The sequence below is a fragment of the Pecten maximus genome, chromosome 13, assembly GCF_902652985.1.
Source record: "Pecten maximus chromosome 13, xPecMax1.1, whole genome shotgun sequence".
Classification (NCBI taxonomy): Eukaryota; Metazoa; Mollusca; class Bivalvia; order Pectinida; family Pectinidae; genus Pecten; species Pecten maximus.
Window position 1 is genome coordinate 36,768,696 of NC_047027.1, and position 23,178 is coordinate 36,791,873.

General features: G+C 39.1%; 1 protein-coding gene across 1 annotated transcript in view; it reads right to left on the reverse strand.

The window, feature by feature from the left end:
- The window catches only part of LOC117340738, a 38,216-nt gene that overhangs the window by 5,923 nt on the left and 9,115 nt on the right, over positions 1 to 23,178 (reverse strand). The window contains exons 2-14 of the mRNA XM_033902499.1: positions 21,938 to 22,348; positions 10,976 to 11,380; positions 10,524 to 10,595; positions 10,232 to 10,462; positions 8,050 to 8,448; positions 7,403 to 7,756; positions 6,640 to 7,041; positions 6,135 to 6,494; positions 5,385 to 5,765; positions 4,803 to 5,156; positions 2,727 to 3,128; positions 1,960 to 2,319; positions 252 to 653 (exon numbers count right to left, since the gene is read on the reverse strand). Of these exons, the coding sequence (XP_033758390.1) occupies positions 252 to 653; positions 1,960 to 2,319; positions 2,727 to 3,128; positions 4,803 to 5,156; positions 5,385 to 5,765; positions 6,135 to 6,494; positions 6,640 to 7,041; positions 7,403 to 7,756; positions 8,050 to 8,448; positions 10,232 to 10,462; positions 10,524 to 10,595; positions 10,976 to 11,380; positions 21,938 to 22,348 (4,533 nt within the window). The remainder of the gene's footprint in view (positions 1 to 251; positions 654 to 1,959; positions 2,320 to 2,726; positions 3,129 to 4,802; positions 5,157 to 5,384; positions 5,766 to 6,134; positions 6,495 to 6,639; positions 7,042 to 7,402; positions 7,757 to 8,049; positions 8,449 to 10,231; positions 10,463 to 10,523; positions 10,596 to 10,975; positions 11,381 to 21,937; positions 22,349 to 23,178) is intronic.

A 23,178-nucleotide genomic window follows, 5' to 3' on the forward strand; every position in this document is an offset into this window, starting at 1 on the left:
TATATATATATACAAAAAATCATATTTAAAAAAAAAAAATTATTATGATTTTCTTTGTTTTTGTTTTGTTAAATTGTTTTTTTTTACTTATTTTTTTTTTTTTTGTTTCTGTTTATTTTGTTTTTGTTTTTCTTGGCGTCCTCATTGTTTAACTGTTCATTCTTTTATCGTCATTATACTAATGGTAACAACCCACACCGAATACACATGGCCGTTTCCTAAATAAAAATAATGTCGGTAACACTTCCTACCTTTTACGTTTACTTCCATCCGGTCTTTGTTCATGACGTCATAATAAGACCCCACCTGTCCTTGTAGGACACACTCATACGACCCGGACTCTCTACAGCTCACATTCGTTAGTGTCAACTCTAGGAACGCTGTGTTTAATGGTGTTGTGCTTCCATTCGCAAACCACAACTCCTTCATCCCAGGTGTGTGCCAGGTAATGATGTCACTTCCGGTAGTCATATTATAGGCCAAGGACACCAGTAGGTACCGTTGTAAACCCTCTGTCTGGTGGTATATACCTATAGTAGTGTTTTCTAATAATCCAATGCCAGAAGCGTTTTGTGAACAAGTAATCTGAAGTTCGTCTATTCCACCAATCACCGTGCTCGTTCCTTGGATGGCCACGTCCACGTCCACGTCCACTACAGTAGTGAAATCGGATTATTTCATACGTACAGTAATATAACATAATGCTGTAAAGATAGAAAAGATACAAGAGAAATTCGCGAAGGATCAAATACATATTTCGAATCTAACAATTATGGGTATGATTTTATGAATGTATCAAAGTAGTAGATTAAATCCATACCTCAATCATAAACGGCATTGATAAATCACTCTAATACAATTGTTATTTGTGTATAGAATCGTGCATTCAAATCAATATCTACGATAAGATTCATTTGACAGAGTTTAAGGGGATCCGTGGCTACTATCAATCAAAATTGTATACCTGCTTTAAGAAATCAGGTCTGATAAAACCAGATCTCCTGTAATAGGGAGACACAATGTTCACTAACAATGATCTTTTGATTATTTCTGTCATCCAAGGATGGTATCATTATAATTGGTCGTTGTGTCAGCCATTTTGTGGGAATTGCACATGAATATAAATAATCCGTCTACTTTGATTGGTTAGGTAGTCTCATTTATACGCAGTGATTGGTTACCTGCTGTCTGTGACGTCACCATTTGTAGAGATACCACTTTGGAAAGTATATGCAACACAAATGTAATTGATGGAATCAGAGAGATCCGAGTGATCGAACAGGATTTTTGGACATTGTTCTGCTATTGCACGCGTGCTGTTGTTTGTTTGGTTAAAAATAAATAAAATGAGAGATATATGCATAAACATCTAACAACATCCCATTAGGGGTCACGTCGGGGTGACTTTTCAGATTAGCCAATCAAATGACTACTTCCAACATCTTGGAAGTGAATTTTGTGAATTGACAATTCGCCCTGAAAGTGAAATACACACATCTAAAAGGTCATCAGAACGTGACCCCTTATTGGATGTTGTTAGATGTTCATGTAACTTAGTGGGAATAATCATGTAGATTTTAATTAAATTGAGAGATATGGTTACGAGAGAAACTCCACTGACCACTTGCTTGTAGGTTACCGGTTGCCCGCTCGCGGACGCACTTAATACCAAATTATATCTTTTATAAATAAATTCTCTGCATAACTGCGCAAGCTCCAACATACACTTCGATCTCAAACTCTTTACTATAATGCTGACCAGTAAGTAATACTGTTGGTAGCCGTCTTAGCTTTTTGGGAAGCAAATAGTTGTAACAGTATATACAGTGATTAGTTTGGGCGTCGCCATTTTAAAACACACGCCACCTATGATATATTCATCACGTGATCGTTCATAGTAGTTTAGTTATTCTTTCTCACGGTGAAGTAACTACGATTGTAAATTTAAAGGATAGTTACCGGCATACACGGAGAATGAGGAATTAAGGAGACCCTGTCCACAGGTCAAGTTCTGCCCCACCTCACAGAGGTACCGCGTAGAAACATCGGTGGCCCTGACCTCAGTTTGTAGTGTGCTGACCCTCCACAGGTCGCACGACCCGGATGTAGGTTCTGACTGAGTGATGTGTGATGTGTTAGGATACAGGGACCACTGGCTATCAGAGTCGGTCATCACGCACCAGTAGATATCCATTGGGGGATTCCCTGCAGAACTGTTACACGTCAGAACGAGGCCCGATTCCACGGGAAACACCCCACCACCGAAGACGTCAACGTCATCACCCTCACCTCTCACCTCCTCTATGTGGCCAGGTGGGACTGGAAAGTTAAAAGCGATTTAGTCACAATCGTAACAACGTTAACATTTATTGACTTTCACACGATGATGAACTTAGTTGACATTCTGTAATTGCTGTTTTATTACTGTGTTAGGAAGTATTTAAGTTAATTATCCCGAAAATGATTTTATATTTTTAAACACATATCACAGTCTTTGGTACTTAAAGTCATAAATCATTGAAATTTTCGAGTAAATATACGGCAGTAAATATTTAAGTATATATCTTTTATTATGTAAATAAACAATATCATTTAAAATTACTACGTGAAAGAGAACACATATTAAAATAAAATTCACATCTGGGAAATGGATATTCTAAACCCGCTACGTACAAATAAACATAGTTTAATTACAACGCAACACAACTCCTAAAAGCATCTCTCACCAACGATAAGTACGGGTGTTGTGTCGTCTGCTCTTTCATTGTCGCCTGATGACGTAGTGCCAGATAATTCACACCTGTATAATCCACCATCGAGGCAAGTCACGTGATCACCTTGAAAAGACAGTTCAAACATCGCGGTATCTGTCTGGGTAAGATCAGTAGAGTAGTCTGCCCTTGTTTGCAGTTCCGGGTACCACCAGACGACCAATGTGCTATTGTTAGTGCCACTATGCACCATAGAGATAAGCATAGTTTCTCCCGCAGAGTCCCCGGATGCATTTTGGTATATATGGATCATCCAGTCGTCAAATAGACGAAGCCCAGTAACAGAACACGTGATGTTGATATTGTCCAATCCACTAGTCGCTAACGGCGTGGAGTTGGCCTTAACGCTGACCACAGCTGAAAGTTATGTACATATATAGATTAAGTAACTCATTCTTGTTAATGTACATATGTAAAGATCCAGGAATTCATATAACTGTCAAACTCTACATACAACAAAAATGTAACGACTTCAGGGTGTTTTTTTTTTTTTTTTTTTTAGAATGGAAGAAAAAAAAAGACAATTTCGCATCACCATGACATATCTCACTTAATGCTACCTTGACGATCATATTTATAATCATAATTTATCAATTTCCCATTGTTTGTACGTAGAATGCGGCTTTCTTATTTGTTTTTTTTTATCGTACCTCTATGGAAAAATCCGAAAATGACGCGAAAAATCAGTTAAACTGTAGATAAAACATTTTCACCAAGAATTACTACATAAAATGAATGATGTGATTTTATCAACAAGCACGTCAAAAATAACCAATACATGTGTAGGTATAAACGGTTTATTAAGATTTTGACCTGATTGTCAAAATCGTATAATCGAAGTCCAATCATTCAGGTACCATAGAACACAATTTCAGGATAAATACCTAATTAAGTTGCATTAATATGCAATTCAATTATAATTCCTTTGATTAGAAATACTTATTTGACTTATCTGGATGTGGCAGACATGAAATACAAATACAAACTGGCGTAACCTTATACGAATGGGTACAAAATGTACATGCGAATTAAAAAAAAAAAAAAAAAAAAACTTGCATTTTTCTCTTTTCTAATCTTTTATTTCCATATTTTATTAAAGGTCATTTAAGGACGGCCTCTCCTGAGTGTTTAAAGTGAATGCGTGTATTTGGATGCTGTGGTATGTTTTGGCTAATTGTCAGAGCTTAGAACTGACGCCCACTACATACATTCTTGCTTTACAGAGCTACGGATTAGATACCTTAACATTGTATGTCATCTGAATCTATCTAACGTTCTTCGTAAAGAACTCCAAAACACATCAAATAAGGCAATCAAAATCTGGTCACATTGGCCCGTTGAAAAATGTGGATGGTGACTATGGGATGACAAAGAAATATTCTTTCTGACGATATTTGTCTCCCTGTTGTCTTACGGTATTTGTCTCTCTATTGTTTAATGATATTTGTCTTTCTATTGCCTTACGATATTTGTCTCCCTATTGTCTTACGATATTTGTCTCCCTATTGTCTTACGATATTTGTCTCCCTATTGTCTTACGATATTTGTCTCCCTATTGTCTTACGATATTTGTCTCCCTATTGTCTTACGATATTTGTCTCCCTATATTGTCTTACGATGAAGGAGAAAGGTTTTGTCCTATTGATAGCACTTACATATTTTAATGTTATTGGTAACGACTATTTCGTCCGTTTTCTGTATTATGTGACCAGGTGAGTTGATAGAACTTACATACTTTGACGTTTTGGGTAATGACTCTTTCGTCCGTTTTCTGTATTATGTGACCAGGTGAGTGGAGTGTCATTTTACCGTGTTCAAGTATGACCAATCATTGTGATTGTAATATACATGTAAACGCGTCAGTCAGTTGCGCGAACTGTCCTGGAAAACTGTTTTGGAAATACTTGATTGTAATAATTGAGTTAAATAATTGTGGGACTTGCTACCATGGTAAAGTACGAGTCTGTTATCTGAGGCGCTTTCTACAACCTAAACTTTCTCGAATTAATGTGGATATTTTAACTAGCTCACCTGCGTACAATGTAAACACCGAGCTAAGATGGCCGTCACCGCATGTGCCATTGGATCCGACGTCACATATGAACTCTGTTCGGGTATCCTCGGACATTACGGTATACACTAGTGAGCTTGTGCGGGAAAACTGACAGTTTCCGAATGGAATTGGCTCCGTCTGATTGACGATCCCTTCATATGCCACGGGGGTTTGGCCTACCCTCCTAACACACCAATGTAATTCCAGGGGAGGGCGTCCTACCGTACTATTACATAAGAGTGTGATGTTCGAGCCAACCGGAAATACCCCTTCCCTAGCGTATAATCCTGAGTCAGTCTGGACGGCTACATCCGATATGGAGTCTGGTAACTCTACAACAGAAGTATTACTATAAAACAAATGGCACAAAGGGAGATATATCAATGTTGTACATAAGATCAATATATTTTTTTTTTACCATGGAGAGCCAATAAAGAAAATGGAAAAAATGAAATTCTACATGAGAATGCTTGGTCTTTTTGTTTTAATTTCGAAACTGAAAGAAAAGAATTATAAAATAATAGATAAATTTAAACATATTAACCATTGTTTAAGCTCACCAATTACTTTTGTATATTGCTGGTCTTGTTGGACGAGTGTTTCTTCTGATCCCATGTCTCCCCGCATTACGCATGTGTAATAGCCCTCATCCGAACACGTCACTTCCTGTCCTAACGACATCTCCAAAATGGCTGAACTCCCCTCCACCCACGCCTCTGCCGCCGCTCGATGTTCCATTTCGTTGTCTAACCACGTGACCGAACTCGTGGTGACGTTGTAGTCGAACGATACGATAGCTGTATCCTGGTCAGAAGTATTTCTGTATAACATGACCTCTAACCTCGTAAAGGATGTGACGTCAGACACATTACACGTCATGTTGATTGCATCAAACCCTCCAATCACTTCCGGCGTCGAACTCAAGTCTATGGATACATCAACTGTGTAACGAAAACCAGAATATACAGACGGGTAACCGAAAACAAATTTTCAACCTTTCATACAAAATTCAAAATATCATAAACATTGATTGACATAGAGACACATTTAATGTGCTAGGGTAACAACAATTATGTGTTCTGATTAATCGACGAAACACATTGTAAATCTTCACAAAACCCTAAATTAGGTGGTGATACCTGTAACCGCTAATCATATCAACAAGTATCCGAAAAGTCTAATTTCAACTCCAATGCAAGTGTCTAACATCCCTAGTTATATAAACAGAATTATACGCATGATATCATGCACATGCATTGAAGTGCCGATGGAACTTGAAGGTATTTGAAGTCGATATAGTCTTGACGTACCTGCAAATATCTCGAAAACCCCACTGACAAGATTTCCGTCACATGTTGAGTTTTGGCCAACTACACACGTCATTAGGGTGTGAGAGTCACGTGACGTTACAGTAAATTTTGCCACACTAGTACGCATGTACTGACATTGTCCAATGGGAATGGGTTCAGACTGCCTTCCCAACGTGTCATTGTATTCTGTATATTCGTTCTCCCCGGCCCGCATCACACACCACGTCAGATTGCCAGGAGGAGCCCCCACAGTGGCATTGCACGTGAGGAGCACCTCAGTTCCTGACCTGAAGCTCCCTCTGTCGGTGTAAAACCTGTCGCCAACCTTTCCTGTTATATCATGTACGGATTCCGCTGGAACTGTAAATATATAGTTTATATAGTGTTAATGAGAGCGGTATATTGTATGTAAATATGTACAGTTCTAAGTATAGTCATCAAACTTTTCCCGTCGGGTTAGCCTTAAGGATACAAACAACAAAAGTGGAGAGGGACAATAGCTTACCATTAACTTGGATCAGTTTGCTGTCCCCTCGGACTCGCCAGGAATTTGTTGGTGTGACACCTGTCATCTCACACCTGTATACACCTTGATCCAGACACGTGACGTTACTGACGGACAACGACAGGTAAGCTGTCCCTGGGTCTGTCACATCCCCAGTAACCGTCGCCCTGGTTACCAAATCGTCGTCATGCCATAAGCTAACCGACGTGTTAGAAGTACTGTTGTATCTAAGGGAGACAACTCTTTCATCTGTTTCATTGATCCCGTCAGAGGTGTTCCGGTACAATGTGATATATGTGTGCTGAAGTTCACCGAGACCGGAAGCGGACTGGAAACACGTCACGTTTAGTCTGTCTCCACTCGTCACTATAGATGTGACGTCAGTGGTCAAAGCCACGTCGACTGAAATATTAAAATGAACTATATTATGTAGGACATATACCAACATTCCCCGCTCAATTCTTTATACATAGGGTTATGCCCCTTTGTATCAGCCGGACGCATGAAGACGGATGTTAAACAGACATCAGCATGAGAAACCAAAATACAGATAGAATACGACCGAGAAAATACATTATACGTACAAAAAAATAATAATAAAAAACCCAGCAGTCTCCATGAGAGGGTAATTGTGTTCAAATACTGCCATATTTTAAGAGAAAAGTGTCAATTACGGACTGGAAGTAAAGCATTGTTACTGGACAGTAAACATTTAAAAATCATATAGACTGTACGCTAGTAATGGGTTATCAGCACCACCTACCGGCGTTAATCCGAACCTCCCTGCTGACGATTCCAGTACCACATGTCGAGAAATTCCCCACCTCACACTGAACCACGGTGTCGCTGTCCATATTCGTCACATTAAAGCGTAGTTCACTTGTTTGACGGTATTGACAGGAGCCTGAAGGGACCGGGACGGACGAGTTCCCGGAACCTAATGAGATGAATTCGTCGTCCATAGCGCGACGTACGCACCAGATTATACCATGGGGTGGAATCCCGACTGTGCTGTTACATGTCAGAGTAAGGCTTGTACCAACCGGAAATGATCTTTTATCTGTAGGTTCGTCATTGTCATTCCGGACAAGTATTTCTTCCATGTGATCAGGACGTACTAGGTAAAATAGTATAATTAGCTTCTACATTCGTTATATCAGATCATTGGAAAAAAAAACCCACACAAACAAAAGAAATAAAAAACAAAAAAAAAAAACAGCAAAAAAACAAAACAAAAAAACACACAAACAAACGAACAACCCCCCCCCCCCCCCGCCCCCCCCAAAAAAAAAAAAAAAAAAAACAGAACAAGACGGTGTTAAGATATTCTTGACAAATATAAGTATTATCATCTAAAATCTTTCATTGAAAATAGCAACACAAGGTATTGACCGGACTACAGTTACCTACCTATAACATCCAGGGAATCTCTGTCCTCAAAATGTATTCTTTCACTCCCAATATGGCCACCCAAATCACACCTGTAGTTCCCGGCATCTAAGCAGTTCACGTGACTGGAATTCACGGAAATATTGAGGTATGCCGATGTTATGTTAATGATATTTCCAGCAGCTGTAGCCCTCGTTTTGAAGTCTTCGTCAAACCACGTGATGGTGCTCTGATTGGTTGAACTATCCACAGCCAATGACAGCACGATGCTGTCATCCATCACGGAAGTATTTCGATACAATCGTATTTCCGGTTCGCGTAATAGACCAATCCCTGACGCCGTTTGTGAACACCTTATAAGCAGCTCGTTCACACCAGCAGTTATCGCCCCTGGTACATCAGCACTTATCGCCATGTCAACTGAAAAAGGGAGGGGAGTGTTTAACTGGACAGGGGGCGATCCAACTCAGGATAGCTTAGTGCTTGATAATACCATTTTTTTCAAGTGACATCGAGGTTAGGAATAAGGCCAGATTTCTGCCACATGTTTGGGTGAATAGAGGCTGTAGTTTATACTACGATATCGGCCACGTGTGTTATCGCCGAATTATCATTCACCCTTTCGGCTCTATGAAGAGAGTACACTGCAAGATTAAAATATTCCTTTGGTTATGCGTTGATAAAATATTATTTCTTCACCCTACGTGTTTAATTGTTAAAGGGGCATTCCTTCGTTAGGAATAGAAACATGCACAGTTTCTATTGAGGAAATTAACATCCTAACGATGATTATAAGAGTGTTTGTCTGTGCGGTAATTAGTGATAATTCGGGTCGAATTATGAATTTTCAGGACTTAATACTCGAAGAAATTTGGTTTATCTTGAGAGTAAAACTGCCTTATTAATGTAAAGATTATAACTTTAACTACCTAGAAAAAATACATGTTTTCCATTAAATTTAATTTTGACGACCTAAACTTTATTCAAACGAAGGCATGCCCCTTTAAACTGTTAGGAACATGTGACATTTTTTTCAGTATTTTTAAAGTTTAAGCTCATTTCAAACATTTCAGCCATTGCTATATTCGAATGAGATTCCACAGATTCAATGGATTGTTTGGCTAAAGCCATATGATCCTACGATGTTCAAGTGAAAAAACATCGAGTTTCAGAGAAACGGCTCTCAAGTTGAACGAATGAATTAAGTGTTACAGCTGTACATGACACTTACTTTTAACTGTGATAATCGTAGGAGAAATTGACGGTTATTTCCAATCAACTTAGGATTACTTTACCCATATTAATTACCTAAAGAATTTCTAAATACGAACGTCGTATTCCTCGCGAAATAGAAAATTTCTTCCGTTAAATACTAGACGCAATGTAAAGCTCGGCTAGGAAAATGTTCTATTTAGCTCGATCGGTTAAGCATAAGACTAGTACGTTAGGGGTCCCGGGTTCGAATCCTAGCGGTAAAATAAAGTTCCTTCCGTACATGTATATATCAATTTAAGCATACGCTGTTTTCGTGAAGAAATTTAATAATTCCTTTGCATTGAATCAGTTTTGGAAGGGAGAAAGTATTTGTGAATTCGATATAAGCTGATCTAAATAGTGATAATACATAGTTTCCTATTTCATTTGTTACGAGTTCTACAACTTGCTTGGTCATTGTGATTCGACCTTTGTTAAATCATTCCATGGTGTGACGTTGCAATCGGAATAGACATGTTCGTCAGTAATATCGGCTTATTTGTCATCTTATTTGGTTTATTTGGTTTGGTTTATTTTGTTTGACGTCCTATTAACAATTTGTGTCATTTAAGGACGTGCCAGGTTTTGAAGGTGGAGGAAGGTCGGAATACCCGGAGAAAAACCACCGGCCTACGGTCAGTACCTTGCAACTGCCCCACGTAGGTTTCGAACTCGCAACCCAGAGATGGTGGGCTAGTGATAAAGTGTCGGGACACCTTAACCACTAGGCCACCGCGGACCCTGTCATTAACTACTTTTTACATAAGCTTCGCAGGGAAAGTAGTATTTACGGAGTTTATCTCAAAAAAGCAATAACAATTTCAATGGTGTTGGCGTTTGCATGATACGGCTTGTTGCTACAGTGATGTGTTTTTGCGGAGCATATAGATCAAATACATAATAAATTTTACGATATTCGTCACTGTTACTCGTCATCTGATTTACGTACCTGCGTAAATGGAGACCTGTGACGTCACGATACCATTGCCACACACCCCTCCATTACCAATCTCACACATGAAAGTCGTTTCTATATCTCCGGAAGTGACGTTGTACGTCAGTGTACTATTTTGAGAGTTCTGGCAGGCGTCCACAGAGTACACATCTGATGTGGTGATGTCATCAAACTTTGGGTACTCTGTAAAGAGTCCTCCATACCTCCGGATGCACCATCGGATGGCTTTAGGGGGATTGCCCACGGTCCCATTACAAGTAAATCTGATTGTCTCTCCTATCTGAACAGCTTCCCCTGGCGGTACAGATACGCCCTATGCTGTCCTGGATCTGAAGTGGACTAATTTCTTCCGGTAACGCTGTAAGATTCATCGCATTAATGTTTGAAATCACGGCACACATGATTAAGCATGACTACAATATTTTCTGTAATTTATTCTGGTCTACCCGTTCCTTAAACGAATGACCCTGCTCAATTAATTAAAAACGATAGTTTTTTTCCAACAAATAAACAAAATAAAAGAATAGATAATCTAAATTGATAATTGCTGGAAGAAGACGTCTGTAATATGTCATTTTCTTTAAAATTCTAAGATTTGTTGAAGTATGATATTTTGATAACAAAGTTATAGGCCTATATATCAAAACCTTCAAGAATCAAGTTATATTTGGTGTGAATTATTTTTCATGCGAACGTGGTGTGCCACATTTATTCGATGGCAAATCTTCAGTGACTTACTTTCTGCATATATAGTGACGTCCTTATAATCACTGACCACAGTATCGGCCACGCTGGTAGCCGTCAATTGACACCTATAAGTAGTAATGTCGTCACACACACTGCTGTTGGCGGGAATCAGCAGCATGATAAAAGCACTAGAGGGCGCTGTGATATTCCCGGCAATCACAGCTCTTGCCTTCAATGAAAGGTCGTGAAATTCTAGAACGCTTTGTCCAGTTGCATTATCTAGGACGACAGACACAACGCGAGTCATACTGTTGCCGTCTTTGGAATAACGGAAGATTTCCAGGCGGTCAACTCTTTCGAGACCTTCTCCAGTTGTTCCCTGGAAACAGCCAATCTCTAGAGCGTCTTGGCGTAGCGTTATGTTAGTCGATGAATTCAATGTAACTCGGCCAAATACTGAAAATACATGAATTTCCGGGTATGATTATGCTAATTTACGATAACCAAAACAAATTATATGAACCTTTTTTTTTGTTGTTAAAGGCGATGGAAAATATCAAATATATAGTTATTTTTTCTACCTTTTGAAAACCATTATTTGATTCCAGTCAATTCTGCGTTAAATATTTAGGTACTGTTTGACGATATTTAGAATTATTTGTATTGTTTCATGGATTGGCCTCCTCGAAAGAGCGAAAGTCATAATGCCTTTTTTTTATACCATGTGGTATTGTTTTTAATATTAAGAAGTATTTGTATTGTTAGTAACAACAATACTTACTACCATATTTTTATAAACTTTGATTTATGACAGAATCTACTACCTAGGATGGACGTTCAGTCATATTACCAAAAGCAACGTATTGTTAAGTGAGGCTAGAGAAAAGAACAGTACATATTGTATTAAAGAAGTGAAGACCGATTTTGAAGTGACCATGGGGACGTCAGGGGCCCACAAAAGGAAACTCAACAGTATAGGAATACCAACATTATTCGCTTCTAGCAAACAAAGCCTGTGTCAAAACTGGACGGGGGACATTTCAAGTATAAACGATAGTCAACTATGTAGTTTTTAACGTTTACTAATGGTGAATATCGGAGAATGTGCGTTCTACAGTAGCTCTGGTACAATAAATAAAAGGGGTTTACTTACACAGATATACACCAAATACCAGCCCTCATATGTCTTACACCAAATACCAGCCCTCATATGTCTTACACCAAATACCAGCCCTCATATGTCTCAAATACCAGCCCTCATATGTCTTACAACAAATACCAGCCCTCATATGTCTTACATCAAATACCAGCCCTCATATGTCTTACACCAAATACCAGACCTCATATGTCTTACATCAAATACCACCCTCATATGTCTTACATCAAATACCACCCCTCATATGTCTTACATCAAATACCATCCCACATATGTCTTACACCAAATACCAACCCTCATATGTCTTACACCAAATACCAGCCCTCATATGTCTTACGCCAAATACCGGCACTCATATGTCTCAAATACCAGCCCTCATATGTCTTACACCAAATACCACCCTCATATGCCTTACACCAAATACCACCCCAATATACCTTACACCAAATACCACCCCTCATATGTCTCAAATACCATCCCTTATATGTCTTACACAAATACCACCCTCATATGCCTTACACCAAATACCACCCCAATATACCTTACACCAAATACCACCCCTCATATGTCTCAAATACCATCCCTTATATGTCTTACACCAAATACCAGCCCTCATATGCCTTACACCAAATACCACCCCAATATGTCTTACACCAAATACCATCCCTCATATGTCTTACACCAAATACCAACCCTCATATGTCTTACACCAAATACCACCCCTCATATGCCTTACACCAAATACCATCCCTCATATGTCTTACACCAAATACCCACCCTCATATGTCTTACACCAAATACCATCCCTCATATGTCTTACACCAAATACCATCCCTCATATGTCTTACACTAAATACCACCCCTCATATGCCTTACACCAAATACCACCCTCATATGCCTTACACCAAATACCATCCCTCATATGTCTTACACCAAATACCATCCCTCATATGTCTTACACAAATACCACCTCTCATATGTCTTACACCAAATACCACCCCTCATATGTCTTACACCAAATACCATCCCTCATATGTCTTACACCAAATACCACCCTCATATGTCTTACACCAAATACCACCCCTCATATGTCTTACACCAAATACCATCCCTCAATGTCTTACAACACATACCACCCCTCATATGTCTTACACCAAATACCACCCTCATATGCCTTACACCAAATACCACCCCAATATACCTTACACCAAATACCACCCCTCGTATGTCTCAAATACCATCCCTCATGTCTTACACCAAATACCACCCTCATATGCCTTACACCAAATACCACCCCAATATACCTTACACCAAATACCAGCCCTCATATGCCTTACACCAAATACCACCCCAATATACCTTACACCAAATACCATCCCTCATATGCCTTACACCCAAATACCACCCCTCATATGTCTCAAATACCAACCCTCATATGTCTTACACCAAGTACCATCCCACATATGTCTTACACCAAATACCAACCCTCATGTCTTACACCAAATACCATCCCTCATATGTCTTACACCAAATACCTCATATGTCTTACATCAAATACCATCCCACATATGTCTTACACCAAATACCATCCCACATATGTCTTACACCAAATACCAACCCTCATATGTCTTTACACCAAATACCATCCCTCATATGTCTTACACCAAATACCACCCCTCATATGTCTTACACCAAATACCATCCCTCATATGTCTTACATCAAATACCATCCCTCATATGTCTTACACCAAATACCATCCCTCATATGTCTTACACCAAATACCATCCCTCATATGTCTTACACCAAATACCACCCCTCATATGCCTTACACCAAATACCAGCCCTCATATGCCTTACACCAAATACCACCCCTCATATGTCTTACACCAAATACCATCCCTCATATGTCTTACACCAAATACCATCCCCTCATATGTCTTACACCAAATACCACCCCTCATATGCCTTACACCAAATACCATCCCTCATATGTCTTACACCAAATACCATCCCTCATATGTCTTACACAAATACCACCCCTCATATGTCTTACACCAAATACCACCCCTCATATGCCTTACACCAAATACCATCCCTCATATGCCTTTACACCAAATACCATCCCTCATATGTCTTACACCAAATACCACCCTCATATGTCTTACACCAAATACCAGCCCTCATATGTCTTACAACAAATACCACCCTCATATGTCTTACGCCAAATACCGGCCCTCATATGTCCAAATACCAGCCCTCATATGTCTTACACCAAATACCACCCTCATATGCCTTACACCAAATACCACCCCAATATACCTTACACCAAATACCACCCCTCATATGTCTCAAATACCATCCCTCATGTCTTACACCAAATACCACCCTCATATGCCTTACACCAAATACCATCCCAATATACCTTACACCAAATACCACCCCTCATATGTCTCAAATACCATCCCTTATATGTCTTACACCAAATACCAGCCCTCATATGCCTTACACCAAATACCACCCCAATATACCTTACACCAAATACCATCCCTCATATGCCTTACACCAAATACCACCCCTCATATGTCTCAAATACCATCCCTCATATGTCTTACACCAAATACCATCCCTCATATGTCTTACACCAAATACCATCCCTCATATGTCTTACACCAAATACCAACCCTCATATGTCTTACACCAAATACCAGCCCTCATATGTCTTACAACCAAATACCACCCTCATATGTCTTACATCAAATACCATCCCTCATATGTCTTACACCAAATACCACCCTCATATGTCTTACACCAAATACCATCCCTCATATGTCTTACACCAAATACCAACCCTCATATGCCTTACACCAAATACCACCCTCATATGTCTTACACCAAATACCACCCCTCATATGCCTTACACCAAATACCATCCCTCATATGTCTTACACCAAATACCATCCCTCATATGTCTTACACCAATACCATCCCTCATATGTCTTACACCAAATACCACCCCTCATATGTCTTACATCAAATACCAACCCTCATATGTCTTACACCAATACCATCCCTCATATGTCTTACACCAAATACCATCCCTCATATGTCTTACACCAAATACCACCCCTCATATGTCTTACACCAAATACTATCCCTCATATGTCTTACACCAAATACCACCCCTCATATGTCTTACACCAAATACCACCCCTCATATGCCTTACACCAAATACCACCCCTCATATGCCTTACACCAAATACCACCCCTCATATGCCTTACACCAAATACCACCCCTCATATGTCTTACACCAAATACCACCCCTCATATGCCTTACACCAAATACCATCCCTCATATGTCTTACACCAAATACCACCCTCATATGTCTTACACCAAATACCACCCCTCATATGTCTTACACCAAATACCAGCCCTCATATGTCTTACACCAAATACCACCCCTCATATGTCTTACACCAAATACCACCCCTCATATGTCCTTACACCAAATACCACCCTCATATGTCTTACACCAAATACCACCCTCATATGTCTTACACCAAATACCCATCCCTCATATGTCTTACACCAAATACCATCCCTCATATGTCTTACACCAAATACCATCCCTCATATGTCTTACACCAAATACCAACCCTCATATGTCTTACACCAAATACCATCCCTCATATGTCTTACACCAAATACCACCCCTTAAATACCTTACACCAAATACCACCCTCATATGTCTTACATCAAATACCATCCCTCATATGTCTTACACCAAATACCTCATGTCTTACACCAAATACCACCCCTCATATGTCTTACATCAAATACCATCCCTCATATGTCTTACACCAAACACCACCCCTCATATGTCTTACACCAAATACCACCCCTTTAATGCCTTACACCAAATTCATCCCCTCACATGCCTTACACCAAACACCACCCCTCATGTCTTACACTAAATACCATCCCTGATATGTCTTACACCAAATACCATCCCTCATATGCCTTACACCAAATACCATCCCTCATATGCCTTACACCAAACACCACCCCTCATATGTCTTACACCAAATACCACCCCTTAAATGCCTTACACCAAATACCATCCCTCATATGTCTTACACCAAATACCATCCCTCATATGTCTTACACCAAATTCCACCCTCATATGTCTTACACCAAATACCATCCCTTAAATGCCTTACACCAAATTCAACCCCTCATATGCCTTACACCAAACACCACCCCTCATATGTCTTACACCAAATACCACCCCTCATATGTCTTACACTAAATACCAACCCTCATATGTCTTACATCAAATACCTTCCCACATATGTCTTACACCAAATACCATCCCTCATATGTCTTACACCAAATACCTCATATGTCTTACATCAAATACCATCCCTCATATGTCTTACACCAAATACCACCCCTTAAATACCTTACACCAAATACCATCCCTCATATGTCTTACATCAAATACCATCCCTCATATGCCTTACACCAAATACCCATGTCTTACACCAAATACCACCCCTCATATGTCTTACACCAAATACCATCCCTCATATGTCTTACACCAAACACCACCCCTCATATGTCTTACACCAAATACCACCCCTTTAATGCCTTACACCAAATACCATCCCTCATATGTCTTACACCAAATACCACCCTCATATGTCTTACACCAAATACCACCCTCATATGTCTTACACCAAATACATACCCTCATATGTCTTACAACAAATACCATCCCTCATATGTCTTACACCAAATACCATCCCTCATATGCCTTACACCAAATACCACCCTCATATGTCTTACACCAAATACCACCCTCATATGCCTTACACCAAATACCAACCCTCATATGTCTTACACCAAATACCATCCCTCATATGTCTTACACCAAATACCATCCCTCATATGTCTTACACCAAATACCATCCCTCATATGTCTTACACCAAATACCATCCCTCATATGTCTTACACAAATACCACCCTCATATGTCTTACACCAAATACCATCCCTCATATGTCTTACACCAAATACCACCCCTCATATGTCTTACACCAAATACCATCCCTCATATGTCTTACACCAAATACCATCCCTCATATGTCTTACACCAAATACCATCCCCTCATATGTCTTACACCAAATACCATCCCTCATATGTCTTACACCAAATACCATCCCTCATATGTCTTACAACAAATACCATCCCTCATATGTCTTACACCAAATACCAGCCCTCATATGCCTTACACCAAATACCATCCCTCATATGTCTTACACCAAATACCATCCCTCATATGTCTTACACCAAATACCATCCCTCATATGTCTTACACCAAATACCACCCCTCATATGTCTTACACCAAATACCACCCTCATATGTCTTACATCAAATACCATCCCTCATATGTCTTACACCAAATACCATCCCTCATATGTCTTACACCAAATACCATCCCTCATATGTCTTACACCAAATACCACCCTCATATGTCTTACATCAAATACCATCCCTCATATGTCTTACATCAAATACCATCCCTCATATGTCTTACACCAAATACCACCCCTCATATGTCTTACACCAAATACCATCCCTCATATGTCTTACACCAAATACCATCCCTCATATGTCTTACACCAATACCACCTCCCTATATGTTCTTACAACAAATACCAGCCCTCATATGTCTTACAACAAATACCATCCCTCATATGTTCTTACACACAAATACCACCCTCATATGCCTTACACCAAATACCAGCCCTCATATGTCTTACATCAAATACCATCCCTCATATGTCTTACACCAAATACCATCCCTCATATGTCTTACAACAAATACCACCCTCATATGTCTTACACCAAATACCACCCTCATATGCCTTACACAAAATACATACCCTCATATGTCTTACACCAAATACCACCCTTCATATGTCTTTACACCAAATACCATCCCTCATATGTCTTACACCAAATACCATACCTCATATGTCTTACACCAAATACCATCCCTCATATGTCTTACAACAAATACCATCCCTCATATGTCTTACACCAAATACCATCCCTCATATGTCTTACACCAAATACATACCCTCATATGCCTTACACCAAATACCATACCCTCATATGCCTTACACCAAATACCATCCCTCATATGTCTTACACCAAATACCATCCCTCATATGTCTTACACCAAATACCATCCCTCATATGTCTTACACCAAATACCATCCCTCATATGCCTTACACCAAATACCATCCCTCATATGTCTTACACCAAATACCATCCCCTCATATGTCTTACATCAAATACCATCCCTCATATGTCTTACACCAAATACCATCCCTCATATGTCTTACATCAAATACCACCCTCATATGTCTTACACCAAATACCATCCCTCATATGTCTTACACCAAATACCATCCCTCATATGTCTTACACCAAATACCACCCTCATATGTCTTACACCAAATACCACCCCTCATATGTCTTACATCAAATACCATCCCTCATATGTCTTACACCAAATACCATCCCTCATATGTCTTACACCAAATACCATCCCTCATATGTCTTACATCAAATACCATCCCTCATATGTCTTACACCAAATACCACCCTCATATGTCTTACACCAAATACCATCCCTCATATGTCTTACACCAAATACCATCCCTCATATGTCTACACCAATACCATCCCTATATGTCTTCAAATCAAACCACCCTCATATGCTTTCACCCAAAAACCATCCCCCCATATGCTTACAACCAAATACCATCCCCTATATTTCAAATACCATCCCTCATATGTCTTACAAACCCAAATACCCCGCCCTCATATTCTTCAAACCCCCACCTCATATCCTTACAAACCAAAAAACCACCCCTCATATGTCCCCAAATACCCCCCTCATATGGCCCTTTCACCAAGTACCCACCCCTCATATGTCTCAAATACCACCCTCATATGCCTTACACCCAAAAACCATCCTCAATTCTCAATCAAACCCCCCATATGCCTTTACACCAAAACCACCCCTCATATGTCTCCCCAAAAACACACCCCCATAGCCTTACACCAAATACCAGCCCTCTAATGTTCAAATACCAACCCTCATATGCTTACAAAACCAAACAAAACCCCTCATAGTTACACCCAAAAACCCACATATCCTTACACCAAATACCAGCCCTAACTATGTCCTTACAATCAAATACCACTCCCTCATATGCCTTACACCAAATACCATCCCTCATATGTCTTACACAAAATACCAACCCTCATATGTCTTACACCAAATACCAGCCATCATATGCCTTACACCAAATACAACCCCTCATATGCCTTACAACACATACCATCCCTCATATGTCTTACAACAAATACCATCCCTCATATGTCTTACAACAAATACCAACCCTCATATGTCTTACACCCAATACCAACCCTCATATGTCTTACACCAATACCACCCCTCATATGTCTTACAACAAATACCATCCCTCATATGTCTTACACCAAATACCATCCCTCATATGTCTTACACCAAATACCACCCTCATATGCCTTACACCAAATACCATCCCTCAATATGTCTTACATCACATACCAATCCCTCATATGTCTACATCAAATACATCCCTCATATGTCTTACACACAAATACCACCCCTCATATGTCTTACACCAAATACCATCCCCTCATATTCCTTACCACCAATACCATCCCTCATATGTCTTACACAAATACCATCCCCATACTTACAACCAACAATACCACCCCATATGCTTACAAAAAAAATACCCAAAACCCTATATGTACACCAAATACCATCCCTCATATGCCTTACACCAAATACCACCCCTCATATTTTTACAACAAATACCAACCTCATATGTCTTACCACCCAAAAACCATCCCCATATGTCTACACCAAATACCACCCTCATATGCCTTACAACAAATACCACCCTCATATGTCTTACACCAAATACCACCCCTCATATGCCTTACACCAAATATCACCCCTCATATGTCTTACACCAAATACCACCCTCATATGTCTTACATCAAATACCACCCCTCATATGCCTTACAACCAAATACCATCCCTCATTGTTTACACAACAATACCACCCCATATTCCTTACACGAAATACCTACCACCCCCAATGTCTTTACCAAATACCACCCTTCATATGTCCTTACACCAAATACCACCCTCATATGTCTTCCCAAATACCACCCTCATATGTCTACACCAAATACCATCCCCAGAAGTTACCCAATAACCCCTCATATGCTACACAAATACCACCCTCATATGCAATACAGCACCCGCAATTTAACCTAAAATGTCTTTTCCAAACCCCCAAATGCTAACAATAACAGTACTGCTCTTAACCCAAACAAATACACTCAATTTTTCTAAACCAGGACTTAGTCCATACCCTTTTACCCAGTCCCTCCTGTTATGGATGTTAATTTTTTAGAATCGACATACCCCTCAAGAACTTCAAATCATTATTTTGCAGTCTGTAAACAATTCAATTCACTTACCCCCAGGTGTATTTTTATGCCAGACCAGTGGATAACACCTATACACCCCACCCATCGAAGGACTGAACTAGAGATCTAAAAGAAATTTACTAATATTCTTGTTCTGTACCTTTCCTGTTGTGGCTTTTCTACGACCCAAAGGAGTGATATTTTAGAAAATAAAAAAAACCATCCAACCAAACCCCCCCAAAGAAAGAAATTAAAAAAATGTAAAATTTTAAAAGACCAAAACACCAAGAAAATATCGGGACCCCCTCCCCCCCCCCAAGACCCCACTTACTGATCGCCTCTTCCCGACAACAAAAAACCCAATTTGCGTACCCCAAATAGATTTTCTACTTTTCCAAAACCTAGCACACCGCCCCCCCCCCCTTAAAGATTTTTGCAAGTCATTATCCTCCTTTAAAATTTTTATAAACAATATTTTTACCCCAAAAGAACTCTTTAAAAAAACTTGGACCCCTCACAGCACCAACCCCCCCCTTTAAGATTCTTTCCCCTTTATTTAAATTAGCGAAATATTTTACAAGAGATTGCTATAACAAACATATCTTTTCAAATTTATCATTTTCTTGATAAGAATTCTGCTTTTAAAACGGAAAATTGTTTTTAAACATTTTTTTTGGTATTTTCCCTTTTTCAGTTTGATTTTTTTAGTGTTTCCGTCACGGGATAACCTTTGTTGTGTTCAGCAATGTACATCAAACCCCCCAAAAGTAAAGTGTACATTACCATGTTCAACTAAACAAGCTTGAAATATTTTATACAAGATATTACATGATAATCATAGATATGCTCCCTTTCATAAAAGTTAGCAATATGTCATCAGATTTATCACAGAATAAGTCATGACTTTCATAATTGCAATCGGTTTTAAATACGTTTATTTACATCACACTACTATGTTAAACTTAAACAAGAAATAAATGAACGAACTAATGTATTCCAGCACAGATAACAAATTATATCAGTTTGAATCATTTTTGGTGATAATAAAACTGCATTTGAATCAGGAATATATTTTATTAATGTATCATTTGAAAAGATACATCCACTTATTCAGTTTGCATTCAATCTTAACTTTGCTTCGTTTTTAAATGCATATCTACATTTTGCATTTACCACTGCATTGACCAATCACATACTTCATCTTGACCAGTAACGCCACCTGTCGCGTCATATCCGGGCCAAAAGAATATTATACGGCTCTGCCAAAAAATGATAGTCTTACTTACCAAGACCGCCAATGCTGAAATCTTCAGAGCGTGAGGACGGGGCACCGAAGTTGGTACCAGAAATCTCACAACGATAGCTAGCAGCGTCTTCGCACAACGTACTGCTTTCTGGAACCAGCAGCCTCATGAAGCTGTCAATCGTCGGACTTAGAGACCCCGTGGCCACGCCCCTCGCTTTTACTGACAAATCACTCCACTGGAACTGCTCCGCGAGGACAGTTAGATTTAAGTACATAAATACCACCTCAGACGCTGAGGATCCGAGAGGCCCCTTGGTGTTTTTGTATATTTGTATCCGCGTGATACTTTGTATAGACCAAGAAGGATGAGGGCTGCATCTGATGTCAAGGTCATCGTATCCAATCACAATGGAGGGCGTGGTTTGTATAATGATGTCACTCTGACTGTGTACTGTGAAAAATTAAATCGGTGATATTTAGAATAATATTGTCATATCACCGAATCTGTTACCTTAATTGTAGATGAATCCTTCTAATATCACTAAACCATCATAATAATTGTTTCAGTGATGAATCAAAGCTGACTATGTCTAACTAATGTTCGATCAAAAGTGAACAAATAAATACGTGGGCAAGATGATGACGTCAGAACAAACAAAGTGACATTCAAATGTAACGTAAATGCTGAAATATAGATTTGCTACCGTCTTTTCAAAGCACGAATATTTTTTCAATGATTAATGTGTAACTATTTGAAATAGAAAAAAATATAATTTTTTTTATTTCATTTATTTATTTGATTTATTTATTTATTTATTTTTCTTTCTTTTTTTTCTGTTTAACATTGTTCTCTTGGAGAATCTTTGATAGCTTGGATCAATAACAATACATGCTTAGGGCCAACTTTGCAGCGTTCATCATATTTTCATTTCTAATCAACCACGTCTTTAATTTAATAGAAATGCATATATTCAACGTGCTAGCGATTTGGGGTTCTGTTGCAAACATAACGATACTTTTACTTAACTGCTGTATTCGTCATCAATGGACATGTGTTGTATAAATGCCAACTTGAAAAAATGATAAATTCTGCGAAGAAGTGAGTTCTTACCTAGCTCAGTAGGCACTCATAAACTGCCGAAATATCGACGGCCCCACTGATCACTTTATCACCTAAGTGTTTACAAAACGATAAGTGATTTATATAAAATTAAAGAATTTTATTTCAAGATAAAATTTTATTCCCCAGAGCTACTTATTTGAAACTATTAAATAGCTAGG